Source organism: Phyllobates terribilis, unplaced genomic scaffold (genome assembly GCF_046119375.1).
Source record: "Phyllobates terribilis strain yellow unplaced genomic scaffold, ASM4611937v1 Scaffold_10__3_contigs__length_209671492, whole genome shotgun sequence".
NCBI classification, from domain to species: Eukaryota; Metazoa; Chordata; class Amphibia; order Anura; family Dendrobatidae; genus Phyllobates; species Phyllobates terribilis.
Genome location: NW_027362770.1, coordinates 168,721,895 through 168,743,872, shown reverse-complemented (window position 1 = coordinate 168,743,872; position 21,978 = coordinate 168,721,895). Strand labels below are relative to the sequence as shown.

Genomic DNA, 21,978 nt, shown 5'->3' with positions numbered 1-21,978 from the left:
AGGAATGCGGTGCTCCCGTATCTCCGGTACTCCAATAGGAATGCGGTGCTCCCGTATCTCCGGTACTCCAATAGGAATGCGGTGCTCCCGTATCTCCGGTACTCCAATAGGAATGCGGTGCTCCCGTATCTCCGGTACTCCAATAGGAATGCGGTGCTCCCGTATCTCCGGTACTCCAATAGGAATGCGGTGCTCCCGTATCTCCGGTACTCCAATAGGAATGCGATGTTCCCGTATCTCCGGTACTCCAATAGGAATGCGGTGCTCCCGTATCTCCGGTACTCCAATAGGAGTGCTGTGCTCCCGTATCTCCGGTACTCCCAATAGGAATGCGGTGCTCCCGTATCTCCGGTACTCCCAATAGGAATGCGGTGCTCCCGTATCTCCGGTACTCCCAATAGGAATGCGGTGCTCCCGTATCTCCGGTACTCCCAATAGGAATGCGGTGCTCCCGTATCTCCGGTACTCCAATAGGAATGCTGTGCTCCCGTATCTCCGGTACTCCAATAGGAATGCTGTGCTCCCGTATCTCCGGTACTCCAATAGGAATGCTGTGCTCCCGTATCTCCGGTACTCCAATAGGAATGCTGTGCTCCCGTATCTCCGGTACTCCAATAGCAATGCGGTGCTCCCGTATCTCCGCTGCCCCAATAGCAATGCGGTGCTCCCGTATCTCCGCTGCCCCAATAGCAATGCGGTGCTCCCGTATCTCCGCTGCCCCAATAGCAATGCGGTGCTCCCGTATCTCCGCTGCCCCAATAGCAATGCGGTGCTCCCGTATCTCCGCTGCCCCTATAGGAATGCGGTGCTCCCGTATCTCGGCTGCCCCAATAGGAATGCGGTGCTCCCGTATCTCGGCTGCCCCAATAGGAATGCGGTGCTCCCGTATCTCGGCTGCCCCAATAGAAATGCGATGTTCCCGTATCTCCGCTGCCCCAATAGGAATGCGGTGCTCCCGTATCTCCGCTGCCCCAATAGGAATGCGGTGCTCCCGTATCTCCGCTGCCCCAATAGGAATGCGGTGCTCCCGATATCTCCGCTGCCCCAATAGGAATGCGGTGCTCCCGATATCTCCGCTGCCCCTATAGGAATGCGGTGCTCCCGTATCTCCGCTGCCCCAACAGGAATGCGGTGCTCCCGTATCTCCGCTGCCCCAATAGGAATGCGGTGCTCCCGATATCTCCGGTACCCCAATAGGAATGCGGTGCACCCATATATATGGTATCCAATAGGAATACAGTACTTATCTGCCACCAATTCAGATCTAACTTGTATCACCAGCGTAGACTTCACACAAGTTTCATTTAGCAGTAGATCTTTTCCTAAAAGGATCAGGCATATTGAAACTCAAATGCCCAATCCTGTGTTATACGAATAACTGTCATAAACGTTAGTTAGCAGCTGCCACCAAAACCTAATATGTAGTCAGCCTGTCTAACACCAACTCACTGAAATACTATATTCCGCTCCTTTAATTTGCCGCAATCCTTTTTGCAGGTGGGGACAAGATCATAGATGTCATCGATGTGGCGAGGCAAGCCGACAGCAAGATGAAGCTCCGAAATTTTGTAAAATACTTCATGAACTCCGACCGACCCAAAGTATTAAACGTCATCAGCCTGGAGTTCTCCGACACCAAGTAAGTTCTTAAAGGAACAGTGTACCTTTTTAAAGACATTTCCGCACCCCGTCCAATAGACGTTCGAGACTCATTTTTTATTTTTTTTTGCCATTTTAGGATGTCAGAGTTGGTTAAAGTACCAGATATCGGTAAAAAATTGTCTTGGGTAGAGAATTATTGGCCGGACGACTCCGTCTTCACAAAGCCCTTTGTTCAAAAGTATTGCCTGATGGGAGTGGAGGACAGCTACACCGATTTCCACATAGACTTTGGTGGCACTTCCGTCTGGTATCACGTCTTATGGGTAAGTGTCATACGTAGTGCCCTGTGTGAATGGAGGGATAGCATCGCACGCGCAACACAGCTCCGTTTCTAGTCTATGGGACTGATGGAGATGGCGCAGTATTCCAGTATCTCCAATAGACAATGACTGGAGCGATGTCGCGGATGCACGGGCGTCACGTCACCGATCCTGAGAACGGGGAGCTGGAGTTCTCTGTTTGAAAGGAGTTATGGCAGCATGGTTTTTCTCTATGGGACTGATGGAGATGGTGTAATACAGTGCTCCAATATCTCCAGTACTCCGGTAGGAATACAGTGTTCCAGTGTCTCAGGTGCCCTGGCAGGGGTATGGTGCTCCCGTGTCTCCGGTGCCCCCGGCAGGGGTATGGTGCTCCCGCGTCTCCGGTGCCCCCGGCAGGAGTACGGTGCCCCGGCGCCTCCGGTGCCCCCGGCAGGGGTACGGTGCCCCCGGCAGGGGTACGGTGCCCCCGGGCCTCCGGTGCCCCCGGCAGGGGTACGGTGCCCCCGGGCCTCCGGTGCCCCCGGTAGGGGTACGGTGCCCCCGGTAGGGGTACGGTGCCCCCGGCAGGGGTACGGTGCTCTCGTACTCCAATAGACACCTGAACTGAGATGTGTCACGAATACACGGCCATCCGGACACGACTCTGAGCAGAGGGAGCTGGAGTTCCCTGCTTGAAAGGAGTGATGGCCTCGCGTGCATGAGCAATCCTGCTTCATTCCTTGTTTATGGGTCGGCCGATGTCTCCGGTGCTCCCAATAGGCAATAAGCGGAGCTGTGTCGCGAATGCACGGACATCAAGACTCCACCCCTGAGAAGAAGGAGCTGGAGTTATTTCCTAGAAAGGAGTGATGGTAGCACAGGTACACTACCGCACCATATCTCCAGTAGTCCAATATACAATGAATGGAACTGCTCCATTTCTTGTCTGTGGGACTGCCATGGATGAGGTGCTGTACTATGTTATCTCCAGCAGTCCAATAGACAATAAATACAGCTATATTGCGCATGCTCAGCAATCATGTCACCGATCTTAAGGCGGCACTAGAGTTCTCTACCGGAAAGGACTGATGGTACTGCATGCGCAGCACTGGTCTATTGGACTGCTGGAGATGGCATAGTACAGCACCCTAATCTCCATCAGTCCCATAGACCAGAAATGGGCCAGTTCTGTGTACGCGCTACCTCCACTCCTTTCTGGTAGAGAACTCCAGTGCCGCCTTAAGATCGGTGACATGATGGCCGCGCATGCACAATCTAGCTGTATTCATTGTCTATTGGACTTCTGGAGATAGCAATAAATGCAGCTATATTGCGCATGCGCGACCATCAGGACACCGATCTCGAGAAGAGGCTGCTGATGCTTCCTGCTTGATTGGAGTGATGATCGCGCATGCGCAGTAAATCTTTACTACTATGGCAGTCCAGTAGACAATGAATGGGAGGGATAATGCGCAGGCATTGCCCCATTTTTAGGCTTTTGTTGGGTCCCAGAATTTGGGGCTGACCCCAAATATAATGGTGTTTTTTCACTTGCAGGGGGAGAAGATTTTCTACTTGATAAAGCCCACGGATGAGAACCTGGCCCTGTACGAATCGTGGAGCTCTTCAGTTACCCAAAGCGAGGAGTTTTTTGGGGACAAGGTGGATAACTGTTACAAGTGCGTGCTGAAACAGGGGCACACGCTCTTTCTCCCAACAGGTAAATCGAGTTTGTCATGCTGGACCTCCATCAGATGACACGGATTAGAAATATACTCTACAGACCAAAAGTTTGGACACACCTTCTCATTTAAAGATTTTTCTGTATTTTCATGACTTTGAAAATTGTACATTCACACTGAAGGCATCAAAACTATGAATTAACACATGTGGAATTATATACTTAACAAAAATATGTCTTATATTCTAGGTTCTTCAAAGTAGCCACCTTTTGCTTTGATGACTGCTTTGCACACTCTTGGCATTCTCTTGATGAGCTTCAAGAAGTAGTCACCGGAAATGGTCTTCACTTCACAGGTGTGCCCTGTCAGGTTTAATAAGTGGGATTTCATGCCTTATAAATGGGGTTGGGACCATCAGTTGTGTTGTGCAGAAGTCTGGTGGATACACAGCTGATAGTCCTACTGAATAGACTATTGGCTGCTTTTTTTCTTGCTATAATACAAATTCTAACAGTCTATTCAGTAGGACTATCAGCTGTGTATCCACCAGACTTCTGCACAACACAACTGATGGTCCCAACCCCATTTATAAGGCAAGAAATCCCACTTATTAAACCTGACAGGGCACACCTGTGAAGTAAAAACCATTTCCGGTGACTACCTCTTGAAGCTCATCAAGAGAATGCCAAGAGTGTGCAAAGCAGTCATCAAAGCAAAAGATGGCTACTTTGAAGAACCTAGAATATAAGACATATTTTCAGTTGTGTCACACCCTTTTGTTAAGTATATAATTCCACATGTGTTAATTCATAGTTTTGATGCCTTCAGTGTGAATGTACAATTTTCAAAGTCATGAAAATACAGAAAAATGTTTAAATGAGGTGTGTCCAAACTTTTGGTCTGTACTGTATGTGTATATATATTTTTTGTAATAAAAAAAAAAAACAGTGCCACCCTTGTCTACAGGTAGATTGTGGTATTGCAGCTCAGCCCCATTCACTTCAGTGGAGCTGAGCTGCAGTGCCGGTCACAACCTGTAGACAGGTGTGGTGTTGTTTTTGTAAAGAAAGCCACCATTTTTTTTTTCGGGGTTTTACCAAACTATTTTCATGATTTTTGTACTGCATTTCGGATATTTTAATATATTTTTTTCTTACAGGCTGGATTCACGCCGTCCTCACGTCTCAGGATTGCATGGCCTTTGGTGGGAACTTTCTGCACAACCTAAACATTGGCATGCAGCTCAGGTAAAAAAATTATTTTTTTTACCTTTTTCTGATACAAAGTTCCAAATCTTCAGCTTTGACTAACATGAATGCTAAAATTCTGGTTTCCTGCAGCCACCACCAGAGGGAGTACACCGCATACTACTTTGTGATTAAACTCAATGTATAGTCTGTATGCAGTGGCTCCCCCTAGTGTTGATTTTTTTTTTTTTTTTTTTTTAAATTGACCAAGATCAATCTTCTTTATTAGGTGTTACGAGATGGAAAAAAGATTGAAGACCCCAGATCTCTTCAAGTTCCCTTTCTTCGAGGCAATTTGTTGGTTTGTGGCCAAAAACCTACTTGAAACTTTGAAAGGTAAAAGTCGTCGAAGGCTCCAAATTTTATTACTGCCGATCAATAGCCGAGATGATTGCCTGACCACTCTTACTTTAACTCTTGCAGAGCTCAGAGAAGATGGCTTCCATCCTCCGAATTATTTAAAGCAAGGCGTGAAGGCGTTAATTACCGCTCTGAAGAGCTGGATGAAGAAAGAAGTAAGTGACTGTTATCGGGATCTGGCTGTTAGGGTTATTAAAGGGAATGTGTCATCAATAAATCACCTATTGTTTAAATCTATTTTTTTTATTTATTTATTTTTTTAATCCTAAATTTATTTTTAATTTTTTTTTAGAATATTTGTTTCAATTTTCCCATATCTCTATATGAAAAAAAAAATCGAAAATGAATTTTCACATAATTACTAGGCTTAATACTAGACTCACACATCCTGTTCTGTAGAGAAAGCTTTTCAGTAATCTCATTATCATCACAGACAGGATTGCAATGACTGATAACACCTCTGTATACAGTACAGTCATGGCCAAAAGTATTGAGAATGAGACAAATAGTAATTTTTCCAAAGTTTACTGCTTCATTTTTTGTAATGGCAATTTGCATATACTCCTGAATATCAAAGAGTGATCAGCTTAACAGCAATTACTGTACTTGCAAAGTCAATATTTGCCCAGAAAATGAACTTTAACCCCCAAAACACATTTCAACATCATTGCAGTCCTGCCTTAAAAGGAGCAGCTAACATCGTTTTAGTGATTGATCCATTAACACAGGTGTGGGTGTTGATGAGGACAGGGCTGGCGATCAATCAGTCATGATTAAGTAAGAATGACATCACTGGACACTTTAAAAGGAGGCTGGTTCTTGGTATCATTGTTTGTCTTCAGTTAACCATGGTTATCTCTAAAGAAACTCGTGCAGCCATCATTGCACTGCACAAAAATGGCCTAACAGGGAAGAGTATCGCAGCTACAAAGATTGCACCTCAGTCAACAATCTATCGCATCATCAAGAACTTCAAGGAGAGAGCTACCATTGTTGTCAAAAAGGCTCCAGGGCGCCCAAGAAAGACCAGCAAGCGCCAGGACCCTATCTTAAAACTGTTTCAGCTGCGGGATCGGACTACCAGCAGTGCCGAGCTTGCTCAGGAATGGCAGCAGGCTGGTGTGAGTGCTTCTGCACGCACTGTGAGGCGGAGACTCTTTGAGCAAGGGCTGGTTTCAAGGAGGGCAGCAAAGAAGCCACTTCTCTCCAGAAAAAACATCAGGGACCGACTGATATTCTGCAAAAGGTACAGGGAGTGGACTGCTGAGGACTGGGGCAAAGTCATTTTCTCTGATGAATCCCCTTTTCGATTGTTTGGGACATCTGGAAAACAGCTTATTCGGAGAAGAAGAGGTGAGCGCTACCACCAGTCTTGTCTCATGCCAACTGTAAAGCATCCTGAAACCATTCATGTGTGGGGTTGCTTCTCAGCCAAGGGAATTGGCTCACTCACAGTCTTGCCTAAAAACACAGCCATGAATAAAGAATGGTACCAGAATGTCCTCCAAGAGCAACTTCTCCCAACCGTCCAAGAGCAGTTTGGCGCCCAACAATGCCTTTTCCAGCATGATGGAGCACCTTGCCATAAAGCAAAGGTGATAACTAAATGGCTCATGGAACAAAACATAGAGATTTTGGGTCCATGGCCTGGAAACTCCCCAGATCTTAATCCCATTGTGAACTTGTGGTCAATCATCAAGAGACGGGTGGACAAACAAAAACCAACAAATTGTGGCAAAATGCAAGCATTGATTATGCAAGAATGGACTGCTATCAGTCAGGATTTGGTCCAAAAGTTGATTGAGAGCATGCCAGGGAGAATTACAGAGGTCTTGAAGAAGAAGGGGCAACACTGCAAATATTGACTTGCTGCATTAACTCATTCTAACTGTCAATATAACCTATTGGTACTCATAATATGACTGCAATTATATTTCTGTATGTGATATAAACATCAGACAAACACTAATAAAAACCAGAGGCCAGCAGATCATGGGAAAATATAATTTTGGTGTCATTCTCAAAACTTTTGGCCATGACTGTAGATAACACAGGATCCACCATTCACAATAGGTGATGTCACAGCTCACCTCCTCCTCCTGTACTATGACTATATACAGTAGATAACACAGGATCCCCCATTCACAATAGGAGATGTCACAGCTCACCTCCTCCTCCTGTGCAATGACTGATAACAGCTCTATATACAGTAGATGTCACAGCTCACCTCCTCCCCCTCCTGTACACTGACCTTTACCCAGGTTAGAGCATGCTCAGATGACGCTTCTATACAAACATGGACGGAGTCAGTATTTGCTGCTTGTGCCCCATTCGCCCAACAGGCAGCAGCGGTCTAATATTAGTCCTAGTGGCCCATGTGAAAATTTCAAGATTTTTTTTATTTATTTATTTTTTAAATATACAGTATATAGTGATCTGAAAATTAAGTAAAAATAATTGAAATGTGAAAAAGAAAACAAAAAATTACCATAAAAAATTTTTTGGGATGACCCATTCCCTGTAAGAAGCGATCAGTTGTGATCTCTGGGTAAACCTGTCAGTAAGTGTTTTATTTTCCTGCAGTGCCCCCAAAGGGCAACTTGCGTATTGCACTGTGCCCATTAAAATGATTAGGTTTGGCTGTGTAATACAGGACGGGTGTGGGAGACGTTACACTGTAGGGGGTGAAGAGGTTGGGGTCGTACCCGGGCCTTAGAGCTTAGTTGGGGGGGGGCATATAAGAAGATCAATGCTATTAAAGAGCCGATTTATTGTTGGGCACCCAGAGACCCCCCCCCACCATTTTCTTGTAGGGTGTATGATCAGTCTAGTGGGGGGCTTGCGGGTGGGCGTACAGTAACGTGACCCTCTCCTGACACTCCTCTCGCTCTCCAGTCTGTAGCAGAACATGCTTTTGAAATCCCAGAAAACATCAGACCCGGGAATCTCGTTAAAGAGCTGTCTAAAGTGATTCGCTCTGTGGAGGTGAGTGCCTGACACTGGTGGTAATAGCCAAGATGGGGGGGTACAGCGCCACTCCTTGTTGAACCCCGTCTATATAAAATATCCCATAATCCACAAAGGTTTAGAAAATTTATATTTATTAAGTTGTGTTTTTTTTTTTAGATGTTTTGTGTGCGCAGAATAAGTTAACTGAGCTTCCATTAGTGAGCTCATTCTGATGGGAATTTGTAAGTGGTTATCTGTCTTTTTTTTTATTTTTTTATAATTATTCCTATAGCACCAACTTTATTTTATTTTCTCTGTGCTGGTTGGTGTGGTCTGTGGTTCTAAGTGAGCACAAAGGGGTTCAGAAAAAGACAGGTAATACATCAGTGAGCTCATTCATCAGTCTTTTTCTGAACCCCTCTTTGCTCATTTACAACCACAGACTACATGAAATTTGACTTGAAGTTTGAGATCATAAATTAACACAAAGGAGCTTTAAAAAAAAAAAAAAAAAAAAAGCCGTTAAAAACTTTGTTTTTTTTTTAAGCTCCTCTGTGCTGATGTATGACCTCATCAAAGTTCATGTTAGATTTGATGTGGTTCTAAATGAGCACAGGGGTGTTCAAAATAAAAACAGATCCCGCAGTGAACTCATTCTGATCTCTCTTTCTGAACCCCTCCGTGCTCATTTATAATCATATGAAATCTGACTAACTTTAATGAGGTCATAAATCAACACAGAGGAGCTTAAAAGAAAAACATAAGTAGTTGAAGTTTGTAATTTATTTATTTATTTTTTTAAGCTCCGCCGTGCTGATTTATGACCTCATCAGAGTTTGTTTGATTTGATACAGATAAGGCCTCTTTCACACTTCATTGTGTCCGGTACGTGGCGTGTGGTGACAGTTTCCACATGTACTGGAGACACTGACACTTGTAGACCCATTCAAATCTATGGGTCTGTGCATATGTCAGCGTGTTCCCACGTTCCGTGTGTTCCACACGCTGACATGTCCGTTTTTTACACTCTGCACGGTCCGCAAAATGTCTCCCACTGAACGCACACGGATGACATCCGTGTGTCATCAGTGTGACTTGTACCGGTGCCTGGGGATCCGTGTACAGTTAGCGCTGTTCCCAAGCGCCGGGTGCTGAACGCTGCCCTCATCATTGTCCCTTGCTCGCGCTGTGATCAGCACGAGCAAGGGACAATGTTGAGAGTAGTATTGTCGGCTCCCAGTGTCAATGTGTAAAAATAAGAATAAAATAATCCTTATACTCACCTGTCCGGAGATGTACCCCGCTGTAATCCATGTGATCGCTGATGCTGAGGAGCCGGGCCGAATGAGCCGCTCCAGCAAGGAGGCCTCGGAGCTGCGCTGAGCTCAGAAGCGGTGTCCTGTCACTCAGTGAGCTCCGCTCAGTGCAGGCCCCCGCTCACTAGAGCAGCTTATTCTCCCCGGCTCCTCAGCGTCAGTGGTCGCATGGATTACAGCCGGGGACGTCTCTGGATAGGTGAGTATAAGGATTCTATTTTATTCTTCGTTTTACAGTTGGACACAGCGGGGGCAGACTACAACTCTCCTCATTAACCCCTGCTGGTGCTGATCGCAGCGCCGGCAGGGGACTATGATGATGGCAGTGTTCAACACCCGACGCTTGGGAACAGCGCTAACTGTACCGCTCATTCCCAAATAGTGCCACACTGACTCCTCCAGTACGGGTTTTTCCGGTACCAGAAATATCCGGACGTGTGAAACCGGCCTAAGAACGAGTTCACTGTCGGATTATCTGTCTTATTCTGATCCTCTTTGTGCTCATTTATAACCACACCAAACAGCACAGAGGGAAAAAAAAGACAAACGTTTACAAACTCCCATCAGAATGAGCTCACTGATGGATCCTCTGTTAACTCATTCTACAGCCAGCAATGTGTGTAAAAAAAAAAAATAAAATAAAAAAATAAATAAATAAAAAATAATTTTTTTTAATGAATACCAATTCTGAAAGTTTACTTCTTGCCTGTTGTACCTCGGCAGCACACGCAATTTGCTTTCCCTTACTGATGCTTTTGCTTCCTATGTGGAATTTCTATCTTGGGACCTGTAAATTCAATTAGCTGTTATTGCCTAATCCAGAGATCATGCGGGGGACCGCGGACTCCCTGCGGACCTGGTATTGTGAAATCGCATTACCTCACTGAGCCGCTTTGTGGAGCACAGTGACTTTCTTTTTTATTTTTTTTGTACTTGACAAACAACATTTATTATTGGGAAATAGTTTGGATAAAAGCCATAATGGTCTGATAACAAGATAAACGCTGGAGATTCACGGCTGCCCCCGATCCTCGGTGTCGGGTGGGGAAGGGGGTCACATATTACCGTTACACCAAACTGACAGTCTATTTAAAGGGAATGTTTGTCATTGTACACTCAGCACAAAGGATACATTATTGGAAACCGTCAGCAAGCATGCAATCAGACACACTCCTATAATGTAGGGAATTATGCAGTTTTCCTATCTATAAGATCGTTATACAATGACTGATGTCTAAACACTTGTGAATGGCACTGACTAAGCAGGAAATGCTGGGAGATTTCAGCTCTGAAGTCAGCAGTATTGTGAATGCAGCTCTGGAGTACTATGTAGTATGTAAAAGGAAGGGAAATTGAAGTTAAATGGTACTGGATAGGCTGAATATATTTTGTTGAATACAATTGTACACTTTCTAGTAGTATTGGAAACCATCAGCAAGCTTGTTGTTGGGCACACTCCTAAGCCCCCTATGATGCACAGTTCACCCTACCTCATTGCCTGATGTCAAAACAACACTTTTAACAATGCAAATCCCCCATCCCCCTAAAAAAAAATCCACTATATGCAGGGAATGCTATGAGATTTCAGCTCTGAAGTCTCCAGAATTATGAATGCAGCTACTTTAGTGCAGGGTAGTGATATGTTTTCATGCATTAGATTATTAGATTTTACATCAACACTTTCCAGAATGCAAATCACAGGAGACATCGAGTGATTCCAGCTCCGAAGTTTGCAGAATTGTGAGCGCAGCTCTGGAAAACTTTATACGGTACGTAAAATGAATGTATGCACTTGGATTGCAGGAGGAGGGGAGCAAGCCAGTCAAATCTCAGGGAATCCATGGGCTGTGTCCACTCTCCCGATCCTCGCACGAGACGTCATCTCATCATTCCAAGCGGAAAGCCAGGCGGCTGCGGGACCACGCGAGCAAAGCCCCCTCCAACCTCGACATCCTGGAGCATCACACCAAGGAGGTGCTGAAAAGGTTGGAGATGTCTCCATGGCAAGAGGCAAGTGTCCACGATCAGCGCCGCCACACTGGACCAGAGGTCGTGTCTGATATTGCAGCCTGGCTCCATCAAAGTGAATGGGGCAGACATGCAGTACCGCATGCAACCTGCGGATAAATGTGGCACTGGTTTTTTTTTGGTGGGGGACAAGTCAATTATTCTAATTCTGTAAACCCTTTTAATCAACATATGGCTTCTTCTTAGGATATGGGCACTTATAAACTGAATATGAAGTCCTTGCAGCCTTCATCAACAGTGCCGGACAAGAAAACGGAAGAAAATGATGTCTGTCTGCTGCTCTCCAATGGAAGGATAGTAAGGTGTGTGTACACAGTGACTGTTCCAGCAGAATAGTGAGTGCAGCTCTGGAGTACAATACAGGATGTAACTCAGGATCAGTAATGTAATGTACAGTACAGACCAAAAGTTTGGACACAGCTTCTCATTTAAAGATTTTTCTGTATTTTCATGACTATGAAAATTGTACATTCACACTGAAGGCATCAAAACTATGACTTAACACATGTGGAATTATATACTTAACAAAAAAGTGTGAAACAGCTGAAAATATGTCTTATATTCTAGGTTCTTCAAAGTAGCCACCTTTTGCATTGATGACTGCTTTGCACACTCTTGGCATTCTCTTGATGAGCTTCAAGAGGTAGTCACCGGAAATGGTTTTCACTTCACAGGTGTGCCCTGTCAGGTTTAATAAGTGGGATTTCCTGCCTTATAAATGGGGTTGGGACCATCAGTTGTGTTGTGCAGAAGTCTGGTGGATACACAGCTGATAGTCCTACTGAATAGACTGTTAGCTGCTTTTTTCTTGCCATAATACAAATTCTAAGTAAAGAAAAACGAGTGGCCATCATTACTTTAAGAAATGAAGGTCAATCAGTCCGAAAAATTGGGCAAACTTTGAATGTGTCCCCAAGTGCAGCTGCAAAAACCATCAAGCGCTACAAAGAAACTGGCTCACATGAGGACCGCCCCAGGAAAGGAAGACCAAGAGTCACCTCTGCTTCTGAGGATAAGCTTATCCGAGTCACCAGCCTCAGAAATTGCAGGTTAACAGCAGCTCAGATTAGAGACCAGGTCAATGCCACACAGAGTTCTAGCAGCAGACACATCTCTACAACAACTGTTAAGAGGAGACTTTGTGCCGCAGGCCTTCATGGTAAAATAGCTGCTAGGAAACCTCTGCTAAGGACAGGCAACAAGCAGAAGAGACTTGTTTGGGCTAAAGAACACAAGGAATGGACATTAGACCAGTGGAAATCTGTGCTTTGGTCTGATGAGTCCAAATTTGAGATCTTTGGATCCAACCACTGTGTCTTTGTGCGACGCAGAAAAGGTGAACGGATGGACTCTACATGCCTGGTTCCCACCGTGAAGCATGGAGGAGGAGGTGTGATGGTGTGGGGGTGCTTTGCTGGTGACACTGTTGGGAATTATTCAAAATTGAAGGCATACTGAACCAGCATGGCTACCACAGCATCTTGCAGCGGCATGCTATTCCATCCGGTTTGCGTTTAGTTGGACCATCATTTATTTTTCAACAGGACAATGACCCCAAACACACCTCCAGGCTGTGTAAGGGCTATTTGACCAAGAAGGAGAGTGATGGGGGGCTACGCCTGATGACCTGGCCTCCACAGTCACCAGACCTGAACCCAATCGAGATGGTTTGGGGTGAGCTGGACCGCAGAGTGAAGGCAAAAGGGCCAACAAGTGCTAAGCATCTCTGGGAACTCCTTCAAGATTGTTGGAAGACCATTTCCGGTGACTACCTCTTGAAGCTCATCAAGAGAATGCCAAGAGTGTGCAAAGCAGTCATCAAAGCAAAAGGTGGCTACTTTGAAGAACCTAGAATATAAGACATATTTTCAGTTGTTTCACACTTTTTTGTTAAGTATATAATTCCACATGTGTTAATTCATAGTTTTGATGCCTTCAGTGTGAATGTACAATTTTCATAGTTATGAAAATACAGAAATTTCTTTAAATGAGAAGGTGTGTCCAAACTTTTGGTCTGTACTGTATGTACACAGTGACTGCAACAGCAGAATAGTGAGTGTAGCTCTGGAGTATAATACAGGATGTAACTCCGGATCAGTAATATATGTACACAGTGACTGCACCAGCAGAATAGTGAGTGCAGCTCTGGAGTATAATACAGGATGTAACTCAGGATCAGTAATGTAATGTATGTACACAGTGACTCCACCAGCAGAATAGTGAGTGCAGCTCTGGGGTATAATACAGGATATAACTCAGGATCAGTAATGTAATGTATGTACACAGTGACTCCACCAGCAGAATAGTGAGTGCAGCTCTGGAGTATAATACAGGATGTAACTCAGGATCAGTACAGGATCATTAAAATATGTATACAGTGACTCCACCAGCAGAATAGTGAGTGCAGCTCTGGAGTATAATACAGGATGTAACTCAGGATCAGTACAGGATCAGTAATGTAATGTATGTACACAGTGACTCCACCAGCAGAATAGTGAGTGCAGCTCTGGAGTATAATACAGGATGTAACTCCGGATCAGTAATATATGTACACAGTGACTGCACCAGCAGAATAGTGAGTGCAGCTCTGGAGTATAATACAGGATGTAACTCAGGATCAGTAATGTAATGTATGTACACAGTGACTGCACCAGCAGAATAGTGAGTGCAGCTCTGGAGTATAATACAGGATGTAACTCCGGATCAGTAATATATGTACACAGTGACTGCACCAGCAGAATAGTGAGTGCAGCTCTGAAGTATAATACAGGAGGTAACTCCGGATCAGTAATATATGTACACAGTGACTGTACCAGCAGAATAGTGAGTGCAGCTCTGGAGTATAATACAGGATATAACTCTGGATCAGTGATACATGTATACAGTGACTTACATTTTTATCTGGCTTCATCCTTTTATGTTTCATCGTACACAGAGATGAGCGGCAGCCGTTCACTGACCGGAGTCTTTACACTGCGGATAGCGAGGACGAAGATGATCGAGCGCGATCGAAAAAGACAAAGGACATAAAACCGGAGAAGCCGTGCTCCAGCTCGGAGGCAGATGATAAAGCCGATAATCAGAAACCACTAAATAGTGCGTGTGTGTATATGTAATATATGTGCAGGGATGAAGCATATTTCCCCTCCCCCGCACATACAACGTGGTCAATTAACTTTCCTCTTTTCTTTTTTTTTTTGTTTCAGTGTTTTTTGAAAGTGTCAAGTCAGAGCTCAGGTACGGAGCCGCCGAATACTCCGATATTTCTGATTCTGAAGGATCCGAAGCCGATTGCACTAATCAGGTGGGTGATTCTGAGTTTTTTTTCTTTTCCTTGTTTTACTTTTCCCATCTACAGTCGCATGTTTGTGCACCCCTGGTCAAAATTACTGTTATTGTTAACAGTTAAGCAAGTTGAAGATGAAATGATCTCTAAAAGGCCTAAAGTTAGATGAAACATTTCCTTTGTATTTTAGGCGAAAAAAAAAAGTCATTTTTTTAAATTTTAAAAATTACTAAAAGGAAAATGGGCCGATGCAAAAGTTTGGGCGCCCCTGGAGATCTGTGTGCTCAGATAACTTTGACCAAGGTTTCAGACCTTGATTAACCTGTTAGGGTTATGACTTGTTCACTATCATCGTTAGGAAAGGCCAGGTGATGCAAATTTCCCAGCTTTATAAAAACCCAGCATCCTCTGACCTTTTGCCGTCGGTTCTTCTAAGCAGCTGCCTAGCACAATGAAAATGGTGGAGGCCCACAAAGCAGGAGATGGCTATAAGAAGATAGCAAAGCATTTTCAAGTTGCCCTTTCCTCACTTCGAAGTGTAATTAAGAAATGGCAGTTACCAGGAACAGTGGAGGTCAAGATAAGGTCTGGAAGACCAAGCAAACTTTCAGTGAGAGCTGCTAGTAGGATTTCTGGAGAGGCAAATCAGAAACCCCGCTTGACTGTAAAAGACCTTCAGAAAGATTTAGCAGACTCTGGAGTTGTGGTACATTGTTCTACTGTTCAGAGACACCTGCATAAATATGGAAAGTCCTCAGAAGAAAACCTCTCCTGTGTCCTCACCATAAAATTCAGCATCAGAAATATGCAAAAGAACATCTAAAGAAGCTTCATGCATTTTGGAAACAAGTCCTGTGGACTGATGAGGTTAAAATAGAACTCTTTGTCCACAATGCTCAAAGGTATGTGTGGAGATAAAAGGGCGCAGACTTGCAGGAAAAGAACATCTCGCCAACCATTAAGCATGGGGGTGGATCAGTCATGCCAATGGCACGGGAAACACTTCACGGGTAGAGGGAAGTATGGATTCAATGAAATTTCAATAAGTTCTTGATGCAAACATAACATCATCTGTATAAAAAAAAAAAAAGCTGAATTTGAAAAGAGGATCTACAAATGGCTAATGATCCTAAACACGTGTCAAAGTCCACAATAGACGACCTCAAAAGGCACAAGCTGAAAGTTTTACAATGGCTCTCACAGTCCCATGATGTGAACATCATTGAAAATCTGTGGCTAGACCTCAAAATAGCAGAGCATGCAAGACGACCCAGGAATCTCACAGAACTGGAAGAATGTTCCAAGGAAGAATGGATGTGTGGAGAAATAAGGGCACCAAATTTGAGGAAAAGAACATCCCGCCAATCATTAAGCATGGTGGTGGATCAGTCATGCTTCATTCACGGGTAGGAAGAATGGATTAAATGAAATTTCAAAAAATTCTTCATGCAAGTTGCTTAGCTGTTCACAATAACAGTAATTTTGACCAGGGGTGCCCAAACTTTTGCATGCCATTGTACATAAGGGTAATATTCCAGAACCATCTCCCCATTTCCACCGCATCACCAACACCATGAATCGCATGGGTGATGCATAATTCAGCGCCGTGTGTACGTTCTCACTATCGGCTTATGTGTAGAAAAAGGATCCTCAGCCGATCAATATTTTCTTCTTAAGTGATAAAGGTCATTAGGCTTCATGATCTCCATTTCCTTTCTGCGCCGATGTCCCTTGTTGCTGCCATTACTGGAAATGTTCTCGGCTGTTCTGGGAATTCCTCGGCTCCAGAAGTGTAGTCTGCATGGCGCTTTATCTGCCTCTCTTGCAGCGCCACCTAGTGGATACGTCACAATTTAACGTTCTGCGTTGTCTTTGCAGAAAAGCGTCTCGGAGGATTCGGACAGCTCGGGTGACGAGGAGCCGCAGGAGGACACAACAGATTTCAAGGAGGAGGACCCCGAGACCACCGGAGATGAAGATCACTGCTGGTCTGCTGGTGAAATGCCACGGGAAAAAAGGCAAGAATCTGCACGTTTTCTTATAGGGCCCTTTCCCTTTTGGTGATTACCCTTTCCCTTCAGTGGCCAGTTTTGTTCGGCCATGGGATTTGTGATCTTGGGCATCACAAGTCCATTTGGCCAAGGGGGGTCCATAGACCAATTTTTGCCTGGCGGAGGAGTAGAGTGGGGGAGGGTTACAGGTCAGGTTTCAGCCTGCAGTGAAACTGTATCCTCACTGATCGTCTTTAAATTAGACAACCCCTTTAACTTGCTCCTAGGAGGGTGATCAATTCCGTAGTCTAAAATATCCATCTCCCAGATCCTATCCCAATATGTAGTAGGTGTAATAATAATATTAGCAAAATATCTCCAATTAGAAATGTAGTATAGTTCTTCTGATTCGCTATGTTGCATGCCCCATGTGTAGGGCATTGCGTAGCTTGGGTATCCATGGTTACGACCACTCATATAGTGTTAGTTAGTTATTAGTGGTGATAACCATGGATACCTAAGCTACTGCAATGCCCTGCACATGGGGTAAGTGACATAGCTAATCAGAAGAACTGTACTACATTTCTAATTTGAGATATTTTACCAAAGTTGTTGTTCTTATTAGACCTGCTACATATTGTGATAGAGTCTTGGCGATGGGAAAACCCTTTTTAATGTTTTTTTTTTGTTTGCTTTTTTTCAGTGAATTTCCGAGCTCGACCAGCACGGTGGAGGACGCAGTGGAGGGCATGCTGACAATGGCTTCTTTGCACTACCCCTCTCGGCCTCCGGCAGAGGCAAGGAGCACAGGCTGCAAAATGGGGATCGTCTACCCTCAGCTGCACATCAAGTTCTCTCAGGAGAAGGCGGACTGTCAAGAGCCGAAATTGCTGAACAATGGTAAGAAATGTTAAGACTGGGGGCCTATAACCAAACTGAGAGGTTCCTTTAAGAACATGATCCCCCCCCCCCTACCCTTCTGAGATATTAGGGGTAAACAAAAGTTAAAGGGTTTGTCCAGAAATGATGTACTGATCGCCTATCCTTCTTCAGGCTTGATTATCAATATCAGATTGATGGGGGTCAGACATCCAGGGGTCTTGCAGCTCAGATCACCATCACTTTCATAGATGCTGCAGTACCTGAGAACGGCCACTACTTGCTCTATGGAGCTCTTTACTTCCAACAGCCACAGGAACCACCAGCTGTCGGACCAGGGGAGGGGAGATCCTCTTCATACTATATGGACCTGGGTGATATTGTGAGGTCTGACTGGTGATTTTTGTCTTCAGGTCACCGCAGCAGTGCGGACGCAGGGCTGACCACTTCAGATTGGATGAGTCAGATGGATTCGTCGTGCAGGTCGGACCGTCAGGTAAGTAACACGGCGGTGTGCGAGTCGCGGTGACTTGGTCACGGTTTGGCGGTCCTTATTTTTACTTCTCTCCTTCATACTTGGCGCAGGACTTCTGCAAAGCCGCGAAATCTCAGAGGAGCGAACATTCTTCGGACTCCGGCGGACATCCTCACAAGATCAAACGCTATTCTGAAAGTGATGGCTGGGACTCGCCGAGATACCACCATGATGAGAAATACGAGCAGGAGGGCAGCCTGAGTCCCGGGGACTGCGACTTCAGCGAAGGAAGCCTGAGTCCAGACCGGATATACGGAGACACCTCGCCAACTGTGCCCCTGCACCCGACTAAGAGACCTGCCTCAAACCCACCCCCTATTAGTAACCAGGCAACGAAAGGTACGGAGATCGGGGTCCTGAAAGGGGTACTTCCATCTCCTTAATGATCAAGAGGGATCGCTGTGGCCTGATCATTGGGACCCCCCACCGATCCAGAGAGTGAAGGAATTGGCTGCAATTTCCTGCACAGGGAGGTGGAGGTTATAGAGGTCGGACGGAACAAAGGTGATGATGTCATGGCCACCAGTCCAGTCACCTGACCTGTGTAGCCACGGATTGGCTGCATGGTCAGGTGACTGTGGTGTCACTTCCCATTCGGTAGAGCCTGCAATGCTGGAACGGAAACAAGTGACTTTTTTTTTTTTTTCTTCTTAAGGCTGACACCACCCCCATAAAGTTTAAAAATATACAGGATAATCCCTTTAAATGGGGTGTGGGGGGCCCTTTAATGGGATGGGTTTTACACTACCGCTCACTGCTTTTTGTTCCGAGGTTGACCTAACTTCAGGAAGCTGCTACCCCTTATGGTTTTCACTGCTCACAGCTGCAGGTTTGTTACAATTGTGTACAGTGAGCTAAACAGTCCGGACTCCAAGCTTATAACTACACTATCAGGAAAGGACGGAGATTTGTGCTGCTGATATATTGAGATCACAGTCCAGTGTCTAGACTGGAAACAACTGTAACAAATCCTCAGCGGTGAAAAATTTAAAAGAATCACTTGCCTTTGTTTTACCTGGTGTAAATGCCGCCGTTTTCCTGAATCCGGCGATGTTTTTCTCCTCTTCCTACGCCTCTCCATTCCTGAGATATGGCCTCCTCTTCCCGCTATATAAATCTAGGCTTGTTAGCCAAAGGGGCATGATCCTCAAGAGCCACGCCCACCGATAAGTTGAGGAGTACGCCCGCTTGGATAATAAGACTCGATATATATTGGAAAAAGAAGGGACCATATCTCAGGAACGGAGAGGCGCAGGAACAAAAGAAAAACATCGCCGGATTCAGGAGAACAGCGGCATTCACATTAAAGTACATTTATGGCAAGTGACCGGTCTTTAAGGTAAGAACATCGTCGCCAGCTTGGTAACAACACACGTGCCAGCGTTTTATCCAGTTTCCGGTGTCTACACGGGTTCTCCCTGAACTGGCATCCACTGTTTAGAATGGAGGCAATGAATGGTGAAATTAATTGTACATCTTTTATACATGTTTTATGTTTTTGTTTGTTTTTTTTATGCAGGTAAACGGCCAAAGAAGGGCATGGCGACCGCCAAGCAACGCCTGGGCAAAATCCTGAAGCTCAATCGACACGGTCACGCTCGCTTCTTCGTTTGATGACCGCTTTCTCGCAATTTTTCATCCATACAACAGTATTGAGGAGCGCGTAGGCCTGGAGCCTTCTGCCCGTCCTCTAAAAAGGGTGGACCTACGAGTACCACACCAAACACTGCCTGACGAACAAAAATAGTTTGTTTTTTGTTTTTATTTTATTTCTTTGGGGTTTTGTTTGCTTACACTGTGCCACAGCCACTCAGCAATAACCAGAGGAGGAGAATGGTCGAACCAAGGATCCTCGTGTGGTCGCCAGATGTTTTTACACCTTCTGGAATCAGAATCGCATTTTCTTCTGATTTTTTTTCTTTCTCTGTATTTTTTACTTTGCGCAGCTGGGAACGGATCGGGGCGGGTGCTCGGTGTTCTTCAATAATTTATTGTTACTTTTTTGTTTTTAGATTTTTTTTTTTTTGCTTCCAGAGAAACCTATTATTTTTTTTTTTTTTTTTTCTTTGGTCATTTTTAATTATTTATTTCAGAAAAATTCTGAGGGTCGTATTAATTTTTTTTTTTTTTTTTAGATTTTTAAATGTGAAATTTATTATTATTTTTTTTTTATTATTTGGTGTGGTGAAAGGGAGGGCCACAATTTTTTGGGGAAGATTTGCTTTCTTTTTACTTGATATTCAGGATGTAGTCTTAAACAGGGATTTGATGCAGTTTTTTTTTTTTTTTGTTCCTCTTTGTAAATTAACGTGAAATGTTATTTTATTTGCTGTTTTTAATCATTTTTTTTATTTTATTTTTATTGTAACTTGTAAGCTATTGGCAGTGTCATGGCCAAGCGAAAAGTCAACACTGTATTTTATTAATAGGTGGGAGATGATCTTTTTTTTTTTCTCTATGATCTTCCTGGGAGATATAAGGGCTAAGCTAATTTTGCTGTTTTTTGTTGTTTTTTTTTTATGTTTTTTTTTTTTACAAGTCATTTTAGCCAAGTTTTTCCTAGTATTTGTAGGGTGTTCAGTTTGGTGCTAAAAGGAGTTTTGTTGGTTTCTGTTCTAGACTTTTTTTTTTTTTTCATTTTTTTGTAGGATTTATTTATTTTATTTTTTTTTCATTTTTTTTTTTTATTTTAATACATCTTTGGAAAAATGGCTCCTTTTTATATTGCAGTCTTATGGAAATGCTTTGCGCTAACTAAAAACTGCATTATTTGGAGTCTTTTTTTTTTTTTTTTTTTTTTTTTTTTTTTTTGGGGGGGTGGTTTTGTTTTTATTTAGTGTGTTTTTTTTTTTTTTTTTTTTTTTTTTTTTTTTTTTTTTTTTAAACTATAAAAGCTTTATCGATCTAGAAGTTGCATCAAACAAAGCAGCCTTTCAATAAAACTGCGTGGATCTCAGGGTATACGAATTTTGGAAGTTTTGGCAGAAAGGTGCCGGGTACCTGATTTCAGGTTATGTAAGCCCCCCCCATCACCAATCTTCTGCAACCCCCCCCCACCCTTACTTGGCATTACATGTTCCACCATTGGCTCATAGGGAAGAAAAAAACAAAAAAAGAAAAGGACTTTTATTCACTGAGCCGGTTTCACACGTTGTATATGTTTCGTTTCTCTATGATGTGTTTTCTTTGTTTCTGTATATGTTTGCATCAACTTTTGCCCCCCTTTTTTTTTTTTTTCTGTGCCAGTCTCCACAAATGCCAGTTTCGATTCACTTGTATATAAAGCCGATGCTAAATTTTTGTAATATAAAATTAAATATTTAAGGTTTTTTTTTTCCTTTTTTTTAAATTTTATTTTATGTATTTGTTTCACTGTGTTTTTGACAATGGATAGTAATTTGTGATTTAAAAAAAAACCTTTTAATGCCGCCATTCACTTCATTAATGATACCAGCAAGATAAAAAGCCATTGAGAGCTTTCGTGGCTCGTGTTTACAGTTTTCTCACCGAATCCCCATTTTAAACATTTTTACTGCCCCCCCCCCCCCATATAAGTATTGAATTTTTTATTTTTTTTTATTTTTTTTATTTTATAAATTTTGGTCAAAAAGTAAATTTTTTTTTTTCATCTGAACTCTGTCCATATTACAATATTGAATGATCGCAAAATCTTAAGAATAAATTTCCCACCTTTGATAGAAGCCTAAAAAAAATAATTAAAAAAAAATCTAATTTTATATTTCCGTAAAAATGAACATAACCTGCATATATAATTTCAATTGGCTTTTTTTTTTACTGAAC

The 21,978-nt window shown here is 43.6% G+C and overlaps 1 protein-coding gene across 1 annotated transcript in view; it reads left to right on the top strand.

The window, feature by feature from the left end:
* The window catches only part of KDM7A (lysine demethylase 7A), a 63,966-nt gene extending 43,107 nt beyond the window's left edge, over positions 1-20,859 (top strand). Inside the window, exons 5-20 of the mRNA XM_073649341.1 lie at positions 1,498-1,639; positions 1,739-1,925; positions 3,462-3,624; positions 4,746-4,833; positions 5,063-5,169; positions 5,257-5,348; positions 8,089-8,178; positions 11,262-11,468; positions 11,673-11,788; positions 14,422-14,582; positions 14,693-14,790; positions 16,651-16,790; positions 17,467-17,663; positions 18,056-18,138; positions 18,228-18,516; positions 19,697-20,859. Of these exons, the coding sequence (XP_073505442.1) occupies positions 1,498-1,639; positions 1,739-1,925; positions 3,462-3,624; positions 4,746-4,833; positions 5,063-5,169; positions 5,257-5,348; positions 8,089-8,178; positions 11,262-11,468; positions 11,673-11,788; positions 14,422-14,582; positions 14,693-14,790; positions 16,651-16,790; positions 17,467-17,663; positions 18,056-18,138; positions 18,228-18,516; positions 19,697-19,791 (2,255 nt within the window). The 3' untranslated portion in view covers positions 19,792-20,859. The remainder of the gene's footprint in view (positions 1-1,497; positions 1,640-1,738; positions 1,926-3,461; positions 3,625-4,745; positions 4,834-5,062; positions 5,170-5,256; positions 5,349-8,088; positions 8,179-11,261; positions 11,469-11,672; positions 11,789-14,421; positions 14,583-14,692; positions 14,791-16,650; positions 16,791-17,466; positions 17,664-18,055; positions 18,139-18,227; positions 18,517-19,696) is intronic.
* Positions 20,860-21,978: the final 1,119 nt, after the last annotated feature.